This window comes from Dermacentor albipictus, chromosome 9 (genome assembly GCF_038994185.2).
Source record: "Dermacentor albipictus isolate Rhodes 1998 colony chromosome 9, USDA_Dalb.pri_finalv2, whole genome shotgun sequence".
In the NCBI taxonomy this organism is placed as follows: domain Eukaryota; kingdom Metazoa; phylum Arthropoda; class Arachnida; order Ixodida; family Ixodidae; genus Dermacentor; species Dermacentor albipictus.
In genome coordinates, this window is record NC_091829.1 from 58,764,652 (window position 1) to 58,780,605 (window position 15,954).

Genomic DNA, 15,954 nt, shown 5'->3' on the forward strand with positions numbered 1-15,954 from the left:
TATGAAGCATTTGTGCTCGCTGCGTATGGCGGAATAGGTTATCTGCACATCGGCTGATCGGTGACTTCGGCAGGAATGGTTTAATGTTCGAATGCGAGTCGAATGCTCAAAAACCTGATAGAAAGACAGCAGAAAAATTTCAATCTGCAATTTTGTTCTTCGTGTTCTACACCTAGATTGTGTTAGGACGTTAAATGTCCTTCAGGGAGGCAGCCCACCTGCATTTTTGTCAGAAACAACGCGAACAGCATGCCTTTGCGCGATTTTCAATTATGAAGGCGAAAGCCTTTGGTGGTTCTCTGCAACGGCTCCTACCCGGAAAGCGCGGCTCTAGACCAGAGACAAAAGATATCGTCATAAGGAATCGCTCATACCTCGTAAACAATCATTGATCGAATGGCTGATAACGAATGAAGAAACAAAAGAAAGGACGAAGGAAAGAAAGAACGAAAGCACCTTTATGTATTGCATTAGGTTCAAGCATGTGTGGTTTAGGGGGTCGACCTACTGCGTCACACGTTTACTTCACAGTGGGGCTCACTACGTTTTCTAAGAATTCCGGCCTTTCCCATCGCATAACTTAATGCAAGATCACGTGACCAGCAAGCTCTCGCCTTCACCTGTAACAGAAGTGTAACATGCTACCGAACTTTTTTACTCTTCTTAATATGCAGGGTATCCAAAATCGTAGAGGAACTTTAGCTGATGCAGAACGGGCTTTTATGCGAAGCATACTAGCCGCACAACCACGCTCTTCCTTGCTGCGCCGCGCGCAACCGCGTATCTACCATATGACGTCATAACAGCTGCAAAGCGGACGCTTCAGCTTCGCCTTCAAGAGTGGAACACGAGAGCGTTCCCGTCGACCCGCCAAGGGGTGTAAGACAATGGGCTACGGCGCAGCGACGGCGAGCGTCGAGCAACGCAGCGTTTTTCAATGTCGAATGAAACATTTTGAAGAAACGAAATTAAGAAACATTTGAGGACTTTCCGCTTGAAAACTCCTTGTGAGCGTGGTATTTGCGCGCATGTATTGTAAATATATAAACTTGCTATGTTTCTCCATTAAAACTCGCTGCCAGACATTTTTGCTCACCTGCGCTTGCTTTAGATAAGCTGTACATGAAGTATTATGGCAAGCATTTTTCGTGTTGCTTGCAACTCTGACCTAGACGGTTCTTTTCAAGTTCCGCAACAAAGACGACCAACAGTAGCGGCGTTCAATTTATCGCAAACTAGAGCACAAATCGAGCGCCAGCACTACATTCAGCTAGTTAGCGCTCAGGTTCAGCTGGTCGCCTTAGCAATAACGCGCGATTACTGGTCAACCTGTCCATTCGCAAAATGTGTTTTCCTTCTCCCGTACAAGAGTCGCCTAATTTGAGCTCCTTTGTCCATCTACTTACAGGAGTGCTACTGGAACCGGAGGAAGGGGACATCAAGAACTGCCCGGTATCTCTGGCAATGTTTCGAGCAGGCGACATGCCTTACAAGGGCGCGACAACCAACACACGGACGACACAGCCCACATTTTTAAAGCACGCGATCAATCATCTGTGAAGCAGTCGGAGTTTGTAGAGCGCTACCTCATCCGTAAAGCCAATAAGCACAAATGCGAAATCTGTGGTAAACTGTTCCTCCGGCCTAGTCACCTAGATGTCCATAAGCGCACGCATACAAACGAGAAACCCTTCAGTTGCGAAATATGCGATAAAATGTTTCGGTGTTCTCACCACCTAAATGACCATAAGCGCACGCACACAGACAAGAGACCGTACAAATGCCAAATATGTCAGAAATCATTCCGGTTCCGTAGTAATCTAAATGGCCATATGCGCACACATACACACGAGAAACCGTACACTTGCGAAACGTGTGGTAAATCGTTTCGGCGTTCTCGTTACCTAGATAGCCATAAACGCTTGCATACTGGTGAGAAACCCCACTCTTGCGAAACATGTGGTAAATCATTCGTGCGGATGACGGATCTGCACACACACCAGCTCACCCACACGGACGAGAGACCCCATGTCTGCCATAAATGTAGTAAATCATTCAAAGCGAAACGCAATCTCAAGGATCATCTCAAATCGTGTGGCAGAAAAGGAGCTTTCATTTGCGAAATATGTGATGAATCCTTTATAGACAACTCGCAGCTCAGTCATCACCGCCAAAGGGGGCACGGGGATAAAACAGTCTGAGTGATTTCGTTTCGCAGAGAAACACTTGACCGTCACCTGTGCCAAATCTTCAGGTGTAACTTATCTGTAGATTGATTTGAAGACGCAATTCAACTGAAAGCATGCCTCGTGACGCCTAAGGGTGTGCATTCATAATATTCTAACTAGTGCGCAAAACAAGTAAATTTCCCGCGGATTTACGTGACAGTAAACCGTGCAGGGGAAACACATTGACATTCGTTCACAGGAGCTAGCAACTAACTGAACGCATAGTATGCAGAGACCGGCTTCTTTTAACATTTAAAACAGCTGATTTTAATGCTCGTTTCATAAAGTTAGTAGACGAGACATTGTCGCCACAAGTATCGATCGCGCTTCAGTGTCGAAGGTCCTGGACTACGCTATCTGTCTGCAGAACTATGTTCGCGAGCGTAGCTTTAACAAGCTTTTTTCAAGACAAAACCTGATGGGCTGCAAGTATTTGTTTTCTAAGTACAAGCTTGAAATATTCGCACAAGACCCTTGACAACTTGTTTAGTTAGAAAAGTGCATTCAGCAACCGTTTTGGCTTAACTATCCTTTTAGTGATTCTGTTGTGTGAATAGAAGAAAAAACCTCTCATTAGGAAGCATTTAAAAATTAAGGACTCTTTTCTCTGTCAACTGAAAAGTAATCTCTCATATTATTTGGCGTTTTTGAGCCGAGATGTTTCAGATATTTTGCGACCGACAATACTTGCAGGAGCTTTTACGAAAGTGTATGCCCACATTGTATAGATAAAGAAATGTATTTTCCTAGATGTTCTCAATGCAGTCAACATTTTAGTTTCCTCTTTGCCTCTTATATTTTTACCGACGATCTTTGTTGTATCCCGTAAACTAAGCTGATGACAGTAGTGAGACTATAAAATTCAAATAGTTTGAAGCTTCACTATCTGATTTGTTCTTCTATTGTAATCGCAAATAGAATCAGGAACACCTTTAGACTTCTGTCAACCAAAGGACCAGGCAGGATTCCGTAAAGGCTACTCAACAATAGACAATATTCACACTATCAATCAGGTGATAGAAAAATGTGCAGAATATAGCCAACCCTTATATATAGCTTTCATTGATTACGAGAAAGCGTTTGATTCAGTCGAAACCTCAGCAGTCATGGAGGCATTACGGGATCAGGTTGTAGATGAGCCATATGTAAAAATACTGGAAGATATCTATAGCGGCTCGACAGCCACCGTAGTCCTCCACAAAGAAAGCAACAAAATCCCAATAAAGAAAGGCGTCAGACAGGGAGATACGATCTCTCCAATGCTATTCACCGCATGTTTACAGGAGGTATTCAGAGACCTGGAGTGGGAAGAATGGGGGATAAAAGTTGATGGAGAATACCTTAGCAACTTACGATTCGCCGATGATATTGCCTTGCTTAGTAACTCAGGAGACCAATTGCAATGCATGCTCACTGACCTGGAGAGGCAAAGCAGAAGGGTGGGTCTGAAAATTAATCTGCAGAAAACTAAAGTAATGTTTAACAGTCTCGGAAGAGAACAGCAGTTTACGATAGGTAGCGAGGCATTGGAAGTGGTAAGGGAATCCATCTACTTAGGGCAGGTGGTGACCACGGATCCGGATCATGAGTCTGAAATAACCAGAAGAATAAGAATGGGCTGGGGTGCGTTTGGCAGGCATTCTCAAATCATGAACAGCAGGTTGCCACTATCCCTCAAAAGGAAAGTGTATAACAGCTGCGTGTTACCAGTACTCACATATGGGGCAGAAACCTGGAGGCTTCCGAAAAGGGTTCTGCTGAAATTGAGGACGACGCAACGAGCTATGGAAAGAAGAATGATCGGTGTAACGTTAAGGGATAAGAAAAGAGCAGATTGGGTGAGGCAGCAAACGCGGGTAAATGACATCTTAGTTGAAATAAAGAAAAAGAAATGGACATGGGCCGGACATGTAATGAGGAGGCGAGATAACCGATGGTCATTAAGGGTTACGGACTGGATTCCAAGGGAAGGGAAGCGTAGCAGGGGGCGGCAGAAAGTTAGGTGGGCGGATAACATTAAGACGTTTGCAGGGACAACATGGCCACAATTAGTACATGACCGGGGTAGTTGGAGAAGTATGGGAGAGGCCTTTGTCCTGCAGCGGGCGTAGCTAGGCTGATGATGATGATGGTGATGCTGATGATGATATAAAATTTTTAGTTATTCTTTTTTCATTGGGGTAGAATCTCCGTCAGTTATAAATTGCAGATTTTATCCCCAATAACGTTATTTTTTTTACTAGTCGTGCTCTCTACTTACAGCCATAAAATCTTAGTCTGATATGACAAACGCATCCTTACGAGCAATGACAAGACAAGTTAGATTCAGGTTTTATGCATATTGGCGCGCGTAGTAGTATATCTCTCTATCTCTTTACTTTGAACACGTTTGGACCTCTAGCAAATGTTGAGCTACTGCTCAGAACAGTCTCGAACTTTCTCGGCGTTTCTCTTTTGTCTACGCTGTAGCCGAATCTTTTGTAATCAAGTTGTACGCCCGACGCGAATGGAGATGTGCATTCTAAAAGGCGTGCAAGCTCCAGCGATGACGGTGGAATCTTCAACGAATCATGTGAGAATAGCCGACGCTCATTAAGCACTAACCACGTCTTGGATGATCGATGGATGTGTTCCGCACCACCTCTCTGCCCGAGTATAACTTCTTTTGTCGGTTCAGTCTCACCCAATAAAGATTATTTCCTCACCTAATATTCTTGCTTTAGTGTTGCCCGTGCAAAAATGATTTTAGAGTGCCTAGAAAAATTCTAGAGTTCGTATAGACGACCTTGCCTTTCTACAGATTTGGTCTTCTGGTTATTCGAAGTGTTCACACTGTCTATAGAAGAAAGTCGACAAGGTTTCTATTTCTTTTGGTCTACTAGCACTCTATCCCATTATATCTCATTGCATACTCGCATTCTACCCCTTCCATTGCCCCCACCCCCCACTCTGGGTCGCCACCTTAACATCTGCAAATTTACCCGATGCACTGCTGCTACCCCACTCAAGTCATTCGTTCAACTCGTTTCTTTTTGGTTACTGGAGCACTGACCAGTTAACCAGCTTTTCTAGCACCAAAAACGCATGCAGCCTACGACACCCATGGCTTTTGTTCTGCTTCTCAGAAGGTTCTCTAACCTCCCCGTCCCCGAGCACCCACCGACGTGCTCTTCCTTTCCCTTTTTTTCTGCTGCCTTCCCAGTCTTCTATTCTCGTCCCATCGTCATAGAAATCAAGCCACAGCGCTCATTTATTTTCCAGTCTCTCCCTTTGGAGCCAGCTACCACCGACCACGACCACCAGTGACATCACCAAACTAACCTGTTGGGTGATGTCAGAATTGAAAAAGAATTGTCAAGTCAGGTGAAATGTCAGGGGAATAAGAATTGCAAACAAGAAAATCACCTTTGTCGAAGATAGGCGCTCCTTTCGAAACGTTGGCCAGCCTTTCTGAGACATCTTATCCTTGTGTACCTTTATACCACACTCAGTATTTGTCAAATACCTTTTAGAAGTACAGTCTTCGCAGTAGCCATGCCTGTTAACACTGCCTCTTGAATAAAAAACGTTGCTTTCATGTTGAAAAACGGAAATACAGAATACGCTGAACCACTTTTTCCACACTTGAATATTCGGTTGCAGCACGTAAGCTTTAAAGCAACTTTTTCTAAAGTATTCACATTATTTTGAGTGGTCCTTGGTTGTCCATATTGTGCTAGGAATTTGGTTTTAAAGACCCACAACGCCTATGCATCCCCACAAAATGCCTGGCAAGCTCTACGTAACAAGTAATGAATAAACAACTCCAGCGTCTACGGCAGCTGCAATGGGGGCGCTTCAGCCCACATGGGACTTATGGGAAGTGCATCGATTTGCCTCGACTTCGTCCTTCTAGCTCCAAACGACTTCGTCACGGAGGCACGCATCAACATGAATTTATTGCGGGCAACCTAGTGCCTTAAGACCCTTGTCGCGTTTCCATTTGGCCACATCGACAAGCTGAACCACTGCAATGAGTAGCAATCATTCGCGTTCAAAGCGTTACCTCCACTTAGAAAAGCACAGATTTCTCAGAAATGTACGATAATAAATGCATACAAAGCGGAATCAACGAATCCACAAGAACGTCTGAATCCAAAAGCACGAAGATCAGACAAACCCATGTGCTTCGCGTCATTCCTATGATGGCTCAACTACTGCAACGCCAGAGTTCCCTGTAGTATATTGTAGGAAACACTATGGTATAAACCTAGCTTGTTTTACTGTGTGTGCGAACGTAGGTATGGCAATTCGAAAACTTCTTGCATCTTTTTCCGAAGTCGAAGCTCGTGAATCAACACGCATCTCACGGCAACACAATGCATGTTCTTTTGCAAAAAGCGGGATCCATACCTGTATTTCTCTGGAAGTATACGAACCGACTTCTGTAGACCAAGAAATTTAGGTGAAAAAAAAACGTAATTCTTTTTTCTCATGTTAGCCCAAATGGTTAACATCAGTGTAGGGTGACGGAAGCCGCGAACTGCTTTCCCGTAAATGTGGTAATGCGTGCACCGAAGTTTCTCGGAAGTAGAAAAAATGGTTCCTGTGTTGCTGTAACTGTAGCCTGTCTGTGTATTAGGATCCTTCCTTAATTTACTTCAAGGAGTGTTGCAGTAACCAGGGAAAGCCAAGAAGACCAATAATGGGTCTGCATTGTGTCACGTGCTTCGACAAGAGGATTTACATGTGCGAGAAATGCAATGCATCGTTCGACTCGCGTGCGACGACAATCATCGCACATGCCACAACCGCGTCTGACGCTTCCAAAGAATGTTCCAAATCTCAAGCCTGCATAACGTTACGAGACCTAATCGGTGCCGGAAGTGTGGCTCTTATTTGGGCGGGAAAGATAGCCTGTAGACGGACATTCCAGTGTGGAGCGTGGTAACTATACATACTTCGCTGCTGACTTTATTGCTAACCATGCGCCTAGTGCAGATCTTTTTGAGCAGAAAATTGGAAGGCGACTACGTTATGATGGATGCACCCAGGAATTATCTCGTCCATAGTTCCCGCAGAACTTATGGCAACGCGAACAAAGCAAACGCGGATTCCATGGCACGCCTGAATTTTAATGCGAAGCATTCCTGTTAAGTGCAGCGCAGTTTTCCTACCATCTGCCTAACCGTTTTCGTGGGCAATGCCTCCCAGATGTAACGTGGCCTCCAAGATATAACGAAAAGACTGCTTGCCTTTCGCACGTGATGTCACAGGCGTCACTTTTCGCAGTGCGCAGTAAGTATAGGCGACGGGCCGCCGGTTTGGGAACACGAATTTTTGGGATCGTGACATATCTTACCTCCAGTGTATGTACATTTAAAAGGAAGCTTTCTATGTCTCACTGATGCGTCCGTGAGCGCCGAAAACGCGCTGCAGGAATGTCAACTTTTACATCTGCATGGAACACTACAGTTTACATTCGCAGTACCGCACCAGCCTCGACTGGCCGGGCGGTCAGTGCCTGATAACGCCGCGAAGCGACGAGCGCTCAGCAAGAGTATCGCATGCGCACAAAGTTCACTGGAAGCGCAAGCTGCGTCTGCTAGGCATGACGCCACCCCTGTCGCAATTAGGTGAACCTTCCTGCTTATCGGAGGTAGCAAGTGCGCGTGAACAAGGGCCCACCTTAGGATGTGGAAAAATAAACCAAAGCCCTTAAAGAAAAACGGTTCAAAGCCACGCTACCCAGACGAACTGTATAAATCTTCACCGAAGAAGCGCAGCAACTGCGAAGCATTTGCAGTTTTTATTTCTAGGGGGTGGGAAGGCAGCACGGCAATTTATGGACAACAGAACAAAGTGAGCGCCCTCCGCGAGGCGATAAGAATTATGTGCTTCATTGGAACATAGCGTGAGAGTCGGAAGAATTATCACATTTGGTAATCATACGCTAGTTACGGCTAACTTATTTTGTATACCTCCTAGACTTTCACGAGTCCTTACAGGAGCAACAATTCCTCCCCTGCCAGCTGGGCGCTTCACTTTGACAAGAGCGTGAAATAAAAGTAATAAAGTCACAAGAACAATTTTTCTTTTTGGAAGTGAGGGTTAGTTCGTCTAAATGATTTGGTAGAAAGATAGAAAGGCTAATCGGGGTGTCTCAACGTTTTCTATGCCGACGGCGTGGTCAGTCCACTCAACGGAACGGTCATATGGCGGCTGCCATGACGGAGGACGCACGCGTTAACATTTCTGCTTCGATCAAAACAGCCCGCACCGATGTGGCTGAGGGGGTCGCAGTAGCCCTAGCAGTGGCGCATGCCGCTGCGGATTCTACCATTACAGAAATCTGCACCGATTCCCAAAGTGCATACCATTACTTCCTTCAAGGCGTGGCACCTAAGACGGTCACGCACGTTTTACAAAACATTCCTTCACTTCCCCTTCAGGTGACCATCACGAGGGTACTTGGGCATAAGTGCGTCCCCGGGAACGAGCGCGGGTAATGCGCATGTCCGAGGTCTTTCCCTCCGGACCGTGGACGACCACTCACCCACCCCCATGGAAAAACCAGGAGAGGGGATCTGCACCTACCACCAGATTACCACATATTACAGGGATCGTAGAAGAGATCTACCTCCCCCTTACCATTCCTTTACCGCCCATCAGAGTTCAATCTGGTGCCAGATCCAGACCAAAGCATTTATTTCTCCCTATCTCGCTTTTACCCTGCTCTCCATAATCCACAATGTACCACCTGCCGAGCGCCCCGGGCACATCTTTTCCACTGTTTGTGGAGCTCCCGCAAGTGCATGGAGGTAGAGCCTATTCCCAACCCTTCCTTTTCCTCGTGGGAGGCCGCTCTTCGGGCCACTTGCTCGGATGACCAGCTCTGGCTGGTGCACAGTGCTTGCCTAAAGATCTCGGCCAGGGGGTTCCCAGACGTCTAGGCAGCCAACCACTATGAAACATATCAAATAAAGTTTTATCCATCCATCCATCCTAACACCACGTGAACGCTTCTTTCTTTTTGGAAGTGAGGGTTAGTTCGTTTAAATGATTTGGCGGAAATATAGAAATGGTTATCGGGGTGCCTCTGTTGGCATTCAAAGATTTGCAGATTAGCAAGAAACTAGCGGCGGACTCTATTGTCTCGTTTTTACAAGATATGCAATGTCATTTTAGTCTAAATCCCGAAGTGCCGAAACCGTTATTTGTGTTCGTTCTGGGCGCCCGGGGAGCATGCGCAGTGGTTCAACATCACGCGGTGGCGAAATCGTACCAGACCGTTAAAACGTCGTAACACAAGGCATGGCTGAACGAAGAAGCAACGAATACACGCCTCCTGTGTTCAGCTTCACGGACGAAACAACCCCGAGTACAAGACGTGACGATACCCAGGACGCTTCATCTACTCGGCGTGCCTACACAACGTGAGCTTCACCACTTGTAAAACTTTCGTTGACTGCTGTCACTCGCAGTCGCGACGCAGAATGAAGACATTAACCGGTAGGCATTTTTTCCTACATAAAACGAGTCTTTGTTGACTGCCGACTTCAGCTTTGATATCGGTGATTCTCTTAGATACAAACGCGTCGTTGAACGGGTGGTGAGAAAGTATTGTCAAGTTCAGCGCAAATTCACCTGTTTTGCGCTTTGGACAAGACTTCTTACAACGTGAAGCGAGTTTATTTACCAAGAAAATATATTTCGTGTGTCTGATTATCCCACTACACACACCCCACTTGGTGCTGTAAATCAACGTCCCGGGTGCAATGCCGGATGTGACCACCGTATTTCGATGACAGCTTACTGCAAAAAGGCTCGCGTTTACCTGCATTCAGGTGCTCGTCAAAGAAGCCCTAGGTGGTGGTGAAAATTTAAGCGCAGTATTTAAAGGGAAGCTGAAGAGTCTGTCGAATTCAATAAGACGCTCATATACGGATGCGGGAACCTTATAAACCATGAAGGTAAAATTTTGGGGGGGGATTTTTCTCTTAGGAGCGACGCAATCGTCAGTTAAAATTGCGACGTAGCTCCGCCCCCCGTCGAGCGCCGCGCGCTGCTGCTGACGCTGCGAGCGGAGACCGAAAACCGCGGCTTAGTGACGTCAACACTGGTGTTTCGCTTCTTCGCAGTCTCCGCGACTGTGCCTGACCGGGCTTATTTCTGCGTGCGTGCCGTCCTAATCTGCTTCGCTCGACCCTACATTCCTTTATATTTGTGTATATAGGAGTCGTAGTTGACGTGCGTAGCATCAATTGAACTTGTAGGCCGATCATGCCGTCGTTCTGTGCAGCCTACGCTTGCACGAACACTAGCGGCCGCGACGATGTTCCGATGCTCCATTAGTTCCTGCAAGACAAGAAGCTTTCAGCTAAGTGGGAGGCTGCTGTGAAGCGAAAGAACTTCAAGCGCTCAAGAACAAGTGTTGTGCTCTAACCACTTCCGTGACGATTACTACAGGAGTTTATCAATAATGCGTGCTTTGGGTTCTCCTAAAAAAATTGTTAGCACGCTGAACGGAAGGTGCATGTTTATCGCCCACCCTTGACGCAGGTTTCATCGCCAAGCACCGCGAATTTTCTATTCGCACGTGTTGTGAAACAGCCTGCATGCAGCTACCATAACGCAGTGCAAGCGTAAAGTTTGCATGTGTTGGAAAGCCTGCTCACGCCAAGACGCTGCACTCCCCCTTCTCTCGCACACATAAGAAACCTACCATCTCACGTAGCCGACGGAATTCGCCGGTTACGAGTAGCGTGCGGATGGCGCCCTGATGAAGGTTCTATGCTACACGTGCTACAACAGCCGGTAAACTTTTCCCGCGTTTAAACATTCTGTGTAGATTGCCGACAGCTTTGAGGCAGCCCACAAATGCTGAAGATCGCATCACCGCTTACGTTCTACGAGGAGGCATGCAGGAACATAACACTACAGTTTGTTGCCCGGAAACGTACTCACTGGAACGCTGAATGCAGCTTAGCAAAAAACATACTCGCCAAAGAGCATTTACAACACAAGGAGATAATAACACTTCGCTTTCATTCGCGCGGAAAGCAGTGCTTGCACTAGCATTTTTTGCTTCTTGGAGAGGCCGGCTCTTCGGAATCGGCTCGTACATGTAGTGTGTACAAGTATGTACAGGCGCCGACAAAAGTGGTATACTCCATGCAGCGGGAGCCGGAGCAGCCACAGAACACCTATACAAACTTAGAGAGGGGAAACTGTACCTTCCACAGTGCAACGGAAATAAGCGTAGCGGTGGCGTCGCGAACTAAAGTATGCGACCATAGATGGCGCTGTACAACAGGAAACGGAAATAGTATTACGCTTGAATCATTTGGTAGAGCTAATGAGGTGTACAGCAGGGAAATTTGCAGCAGTTTGCGACAACTAGCTTGGGCCATAAAGATTTTGATACGAAACTGCAACAGTCTCTATTCCCGGAACGTTAGGGGTCATATCAACAATCTGAACACCAATTACGTGCTTGTACGTCTTCATAAGGACATCTTGCACAAAATACACGTCACACATTTTTACATGTGTTGCCGAGCACTATATCTGAACGAAATAGCCGTAGAGTAATGACGTAGGCGTGAAATCATTCACGGAGACCGAAAATGGCTATGCACATGTAGTTTCAGCGCACAGATACTCCACAACACGCCCGGTCGTAGCTCATGACTCATTGCTCTAACCGATCATCCGAGAAGCTACCGATAGGATTATAGCGAAGAAAAAGTGGTGCGTCTCTGGCTTGGTCTTTGAGACGAAGGCAGGAGCCTGGCGCGAAGCTAGTTGGCATCCTTGCCCAAGAAAGGTGTTTTGGTCCGCAGGTCAGTAGTGTTCGACGACCTTAATGCACTTAACCGTCAATGGCGATCACTTGTTCGCTGAGTCAACAAAAAAAGAAGCATGATGAAAAACATGCACACTGGCAAAGAAATGAGGGAAAGGACGCAAGAACATCGCCACCACCCGATCCTGCTGCCCTCGTTTGCCACGCCCCTTCAAAGATCTGTAACAAGCCGATCCTGATTTGAGAGGAAAAGCTCCGGAACTGAACATGTATGTATGAAGGGGAATCAGACCGTCCTGCACCCCATTATTTATTACCCAAAATAATGTACACAAAGGTAATTACAAGTAATCGTTGCATTGTACGTACTTTACACCATTTTTCAAACTTTTCCATATAGTCCGTACAATAGTTCGGACATTTGTCGCATCGCAGCACTACATTTGAGACGCCTCTGTGGCCAGGAAGCGACGCACGCGGCCTCCCTGAACGCTCATTATCATGCAGGCCTTCACGGCCTTTTGCGAACTCGCAACACCGCCACCTCACACTTCTCAAAGCGAGACACTATTCCACATATGTGGTCTGCACTTCCCTGTGGATTTCGATGGGCGTTCGCCATTTGCATCATAGAAGACGAAGCATACTTTCCTGGTCGTACACCGTGGACGTGTGAAGCACAACCGCCCTCTTCAAGAACCGACAGCAGCGCCGTGTCCCGGAACTACCGGCAGAATAAGGTTGGGCCAGTACAAAAAAGGTTTACCGCTGGGAATGGATTTGTTCACTTGTCATTTACAGCCCTGATTTGGATAAAAAAATAATGCAAACTACTTTCTGATTCGCCCTCGTAAAAACATTGGGTCGGCTTCTGTTCATTTTATGTATCCACTAATCGCGCCACCACTGCCAACATGGGAAGCCTTAGAACTTCTGAACGAAAGAACCAGTATTAAACACATGTTTGGGTCTACGGTATATGGATGGGCGAGGGCTTTCCTTAAATTTGCTTTTATGATTTGGTGTCAATATAGCACGGGTCACTGGGGCACCTTTTCCAGTGTTCGAATATTACCACATTAGCGTCGACATAGTGGCACACTCTATTGCGCGTGTATTTTTTTTTTCTTCAGATGGGGTGGGTTTACGATTTCATTCGAGCTGCCCAAATGCCCAACGAGTTATTGGTTCCCTTTCATCCTTGCCACAGACTGCGCATGCGCGAACATTCAACAACATCCTGTCTCAGAAAGACGCTAGTAATCCGGAGCGTCAGCATCAGCCATGACTGAAGAACGAAACGGTGGACATGCGCCTCCCGCGTTTACCTTCATAGACGAAGCAACCCCGGGTACAAGCCGTGAAGGCGGCGAGGGTGCTTCAGGCACTTTGGACGATTACACGAAGTGAGTATTGCCGGTTTTGAAATTTTCGTTGGATACTGTCATCCGCAGAAACAACCTGGAATAAAGGCTTTAACAGCTATACATTGGTTCCCGCATCGAAGTGGGCGTTTTCGAGGAAACCTTACAGGCAGCGTAGCTGCGGCTGTTTATGGTCATGGTAAAGAGAAGCGCCTCTACAGGGCTGCAAATGTTTTTAACGGAGTGTAAATGTATATATGTAGATTGAGTTTGATCACCGTATCACATACTTGTAGCTGTAGCCCATTGTCTGGGATTTTACGCCACTTAGCTCGAAACAGGGTTGATGTTCCAGGTGCGATGGTCTTTCATCAGTGATTGTGAAATGCAAGAACGGTCGCATAATTACATCTAAGTGTACATTACAGAAACTCAGGCGGCTAAATTTAATTTCGAGATCCCTCTAAGCCGCTTTTGTAGCGAGATCGGGGTTTTGAAATGTGAAAGACAAAGATATAAATTAATAGAACAGTACGTCGCACTTTCTTTAGCGTTAGAGTGAGCATACTTAAGGACGCTCACAAAACAGAGCAGAAATAGTACAATTTGCTCAAAACGCCAATAAATTTGTGACCAAGTTGGCACATTTCCTTTCAAATTTTTGCTGTTACATGTTTTTCAAGATATACAAAAGGAGCGATTGAAGGAAAATGGCATACGGCTTTGAAATGAACGCTTTGTTTAACTTTTCGGCATGTTCGGGACAATAGGAAGGCACCACCTGGATGGCGCGATGGCTATGTCGTTTTGGCGTAACCGTGAACAGCCGCGTTGACAGAGTGAGCGAGGAGATCGCTAAATTGCGAGAACAGTTGCCTACCGCAAATATTAAGAAACGTGGTCGCACTCTGGCAGAGCTGTTGCGAACGTAGTTGGGAGACCGACTCGGCCGAGTGGTATAGCTAAGCTGACGTAGCCTAGCTAACACTAACATAACATTGCCCTACCTAAAGCGTAAAATCAAGCTCTCGCGCGCCGTTCCATAACGCCGCTCATGCCATGGCCATTCTGTCGCAATGTGTATGACGAGCGCTTTCGAGTTGACTCGCATGACGTCGTAGACCTATACGCACCTAGTCTATATTGGGCGCCTCGGTGGGGATGTCAGTACAAGATTATCTCGTAATCTTGCAGCGTAGCACTTTCTTACCCTGGTTCTAGCATCATTTCTTGCTGTCACATACTTCTTGCTTGAAGTCATGATTTAAAAAATTGCGCAATTTAATAGTGTGCCGTTCACCCTATGCCAGCCAGCAAGTGATCATATTGATAAAACGATTCCTTACAGGTATTGTCTTCACCAACAAAAGAGCGGTTTCCTTGTTCCAACTTCTGTTTTCCAAAAACATTCTTCAGATGTCTTCTGCTCTACCTGGAAGCACAGAGTCAAATGCCAATACGTATGCCTGATCCTGCGATTTGTGACGGATACATCAATGACGCGTGGAAGGCGTTGAACAGCCGGAATGATGCCAGTAACGTCAATGGTATGTACGGCATGGTGTTTAACCATCGATACCACGCACAAGATGCCTAACAACCCACAGAAGAGGCAGCATTTCAATCGATCATGACGGTGGTGCATTCATTGGTCATACGGGCACCATGCTAACGCCACCGGGTCGGTTGCTGGTTATGCAGTCCGTGTGAAATTCATGTCGATGAATTGAGTGCTTATAGAGACAACACTACGCATATTCTGCGTACCTCAAGTTTCTAATGAATTCATTCGTAATAGCAATCGAAGCTTCTCGGTTTGTCTTGGATTTCGTGTTGTAATGGGGTCTGAGTACCAAGCTTTGCAATGCGCACCAAGCCAACCGCACGTTTTATTTTCCACGTTCAATGCTTGCTACAGGAACCTATCTTATAAGGGCCCTTTGACGGGCCCCATTACAACATTAATTTATACGCTGGAAATCGCCAAGGCGCCGTCAAAGGAGCGTTTTGGTAAGCTAATTTTTCGAATGCATTCATTATGGGAGAGGATAGATGACATCGAGCTTTCCTGCTACTGTGCCATCAGCAGGCGAGCTTTAGTGTCTACAGACACTCTCTCCCTCTGCCTGGAATGGCGTCCTCTATCGGCGTTCCTTCCTTGCCTTCTCCCATACAGGCGGAAAGGCCCTACGTCATGTTCACGTGACGAGCCCCTCCTCCATTCTTTATTTCGTTAAGTCTTTATTGTACGGCGGATATGTTTGTGCAAATTCCGTCACAACCTAATTTCAATGCAGTGGTCGGTGCCCTTGCAAGCAGTTCGCATTGCACAGATGCATTTGTTCGTGGGACCTTGACTGGCTCTCTTAAAGCGCGGCTCCTTCCAGAGGAAGGGCACGTGTCCTACTGTTGAATATTGCAACTGTTTCATGCCACGCAGCCGCTTATACGTTGAACACGCGGTAGCCACCACTTAATTTACGAGCCATGCTTGTGTATTAACAACAGCCACACCTGGTGAAGGGACCTTTAGGACCACTTTCTCTCTCCCTTACGGAACACCAGCCACACCTTA

At 46.4% G+C, this 15,954-nt stretch overlaps 1 protein-coding gene across 1 annotated transcript in view; it reads left to right on the forward strand.

The window, feature by feature from the left end:
- LOC135919799 (zinc finger protein 665-like) overlaps positions 1-15,954 on the forward strand; it is a 44,561-nt gene that overhangs the window by 11,526 nt on the left and 17,081 nt on the right. Inside the window, exons 7-10 of the mRNA XM_070526344.1 lie at positions 1,409-2,195; positions 7,696-7,843; positions 13,352-13,421; positions 14,796-14,926. Of these exons, the coding sequence (XP_070382445.1) occupies positions 1,409-2,195; positions 7,696-7,843; positions 13,352-13,421; positions 14,796-14,926 (1,136 nt within the window). The remainder of the gene's footprint in view (positions 1-1,408; positions 2,196-7,695; positions 7,844-13,351; positions 13,422-14,795; positions 14,927-15,954) is intronic.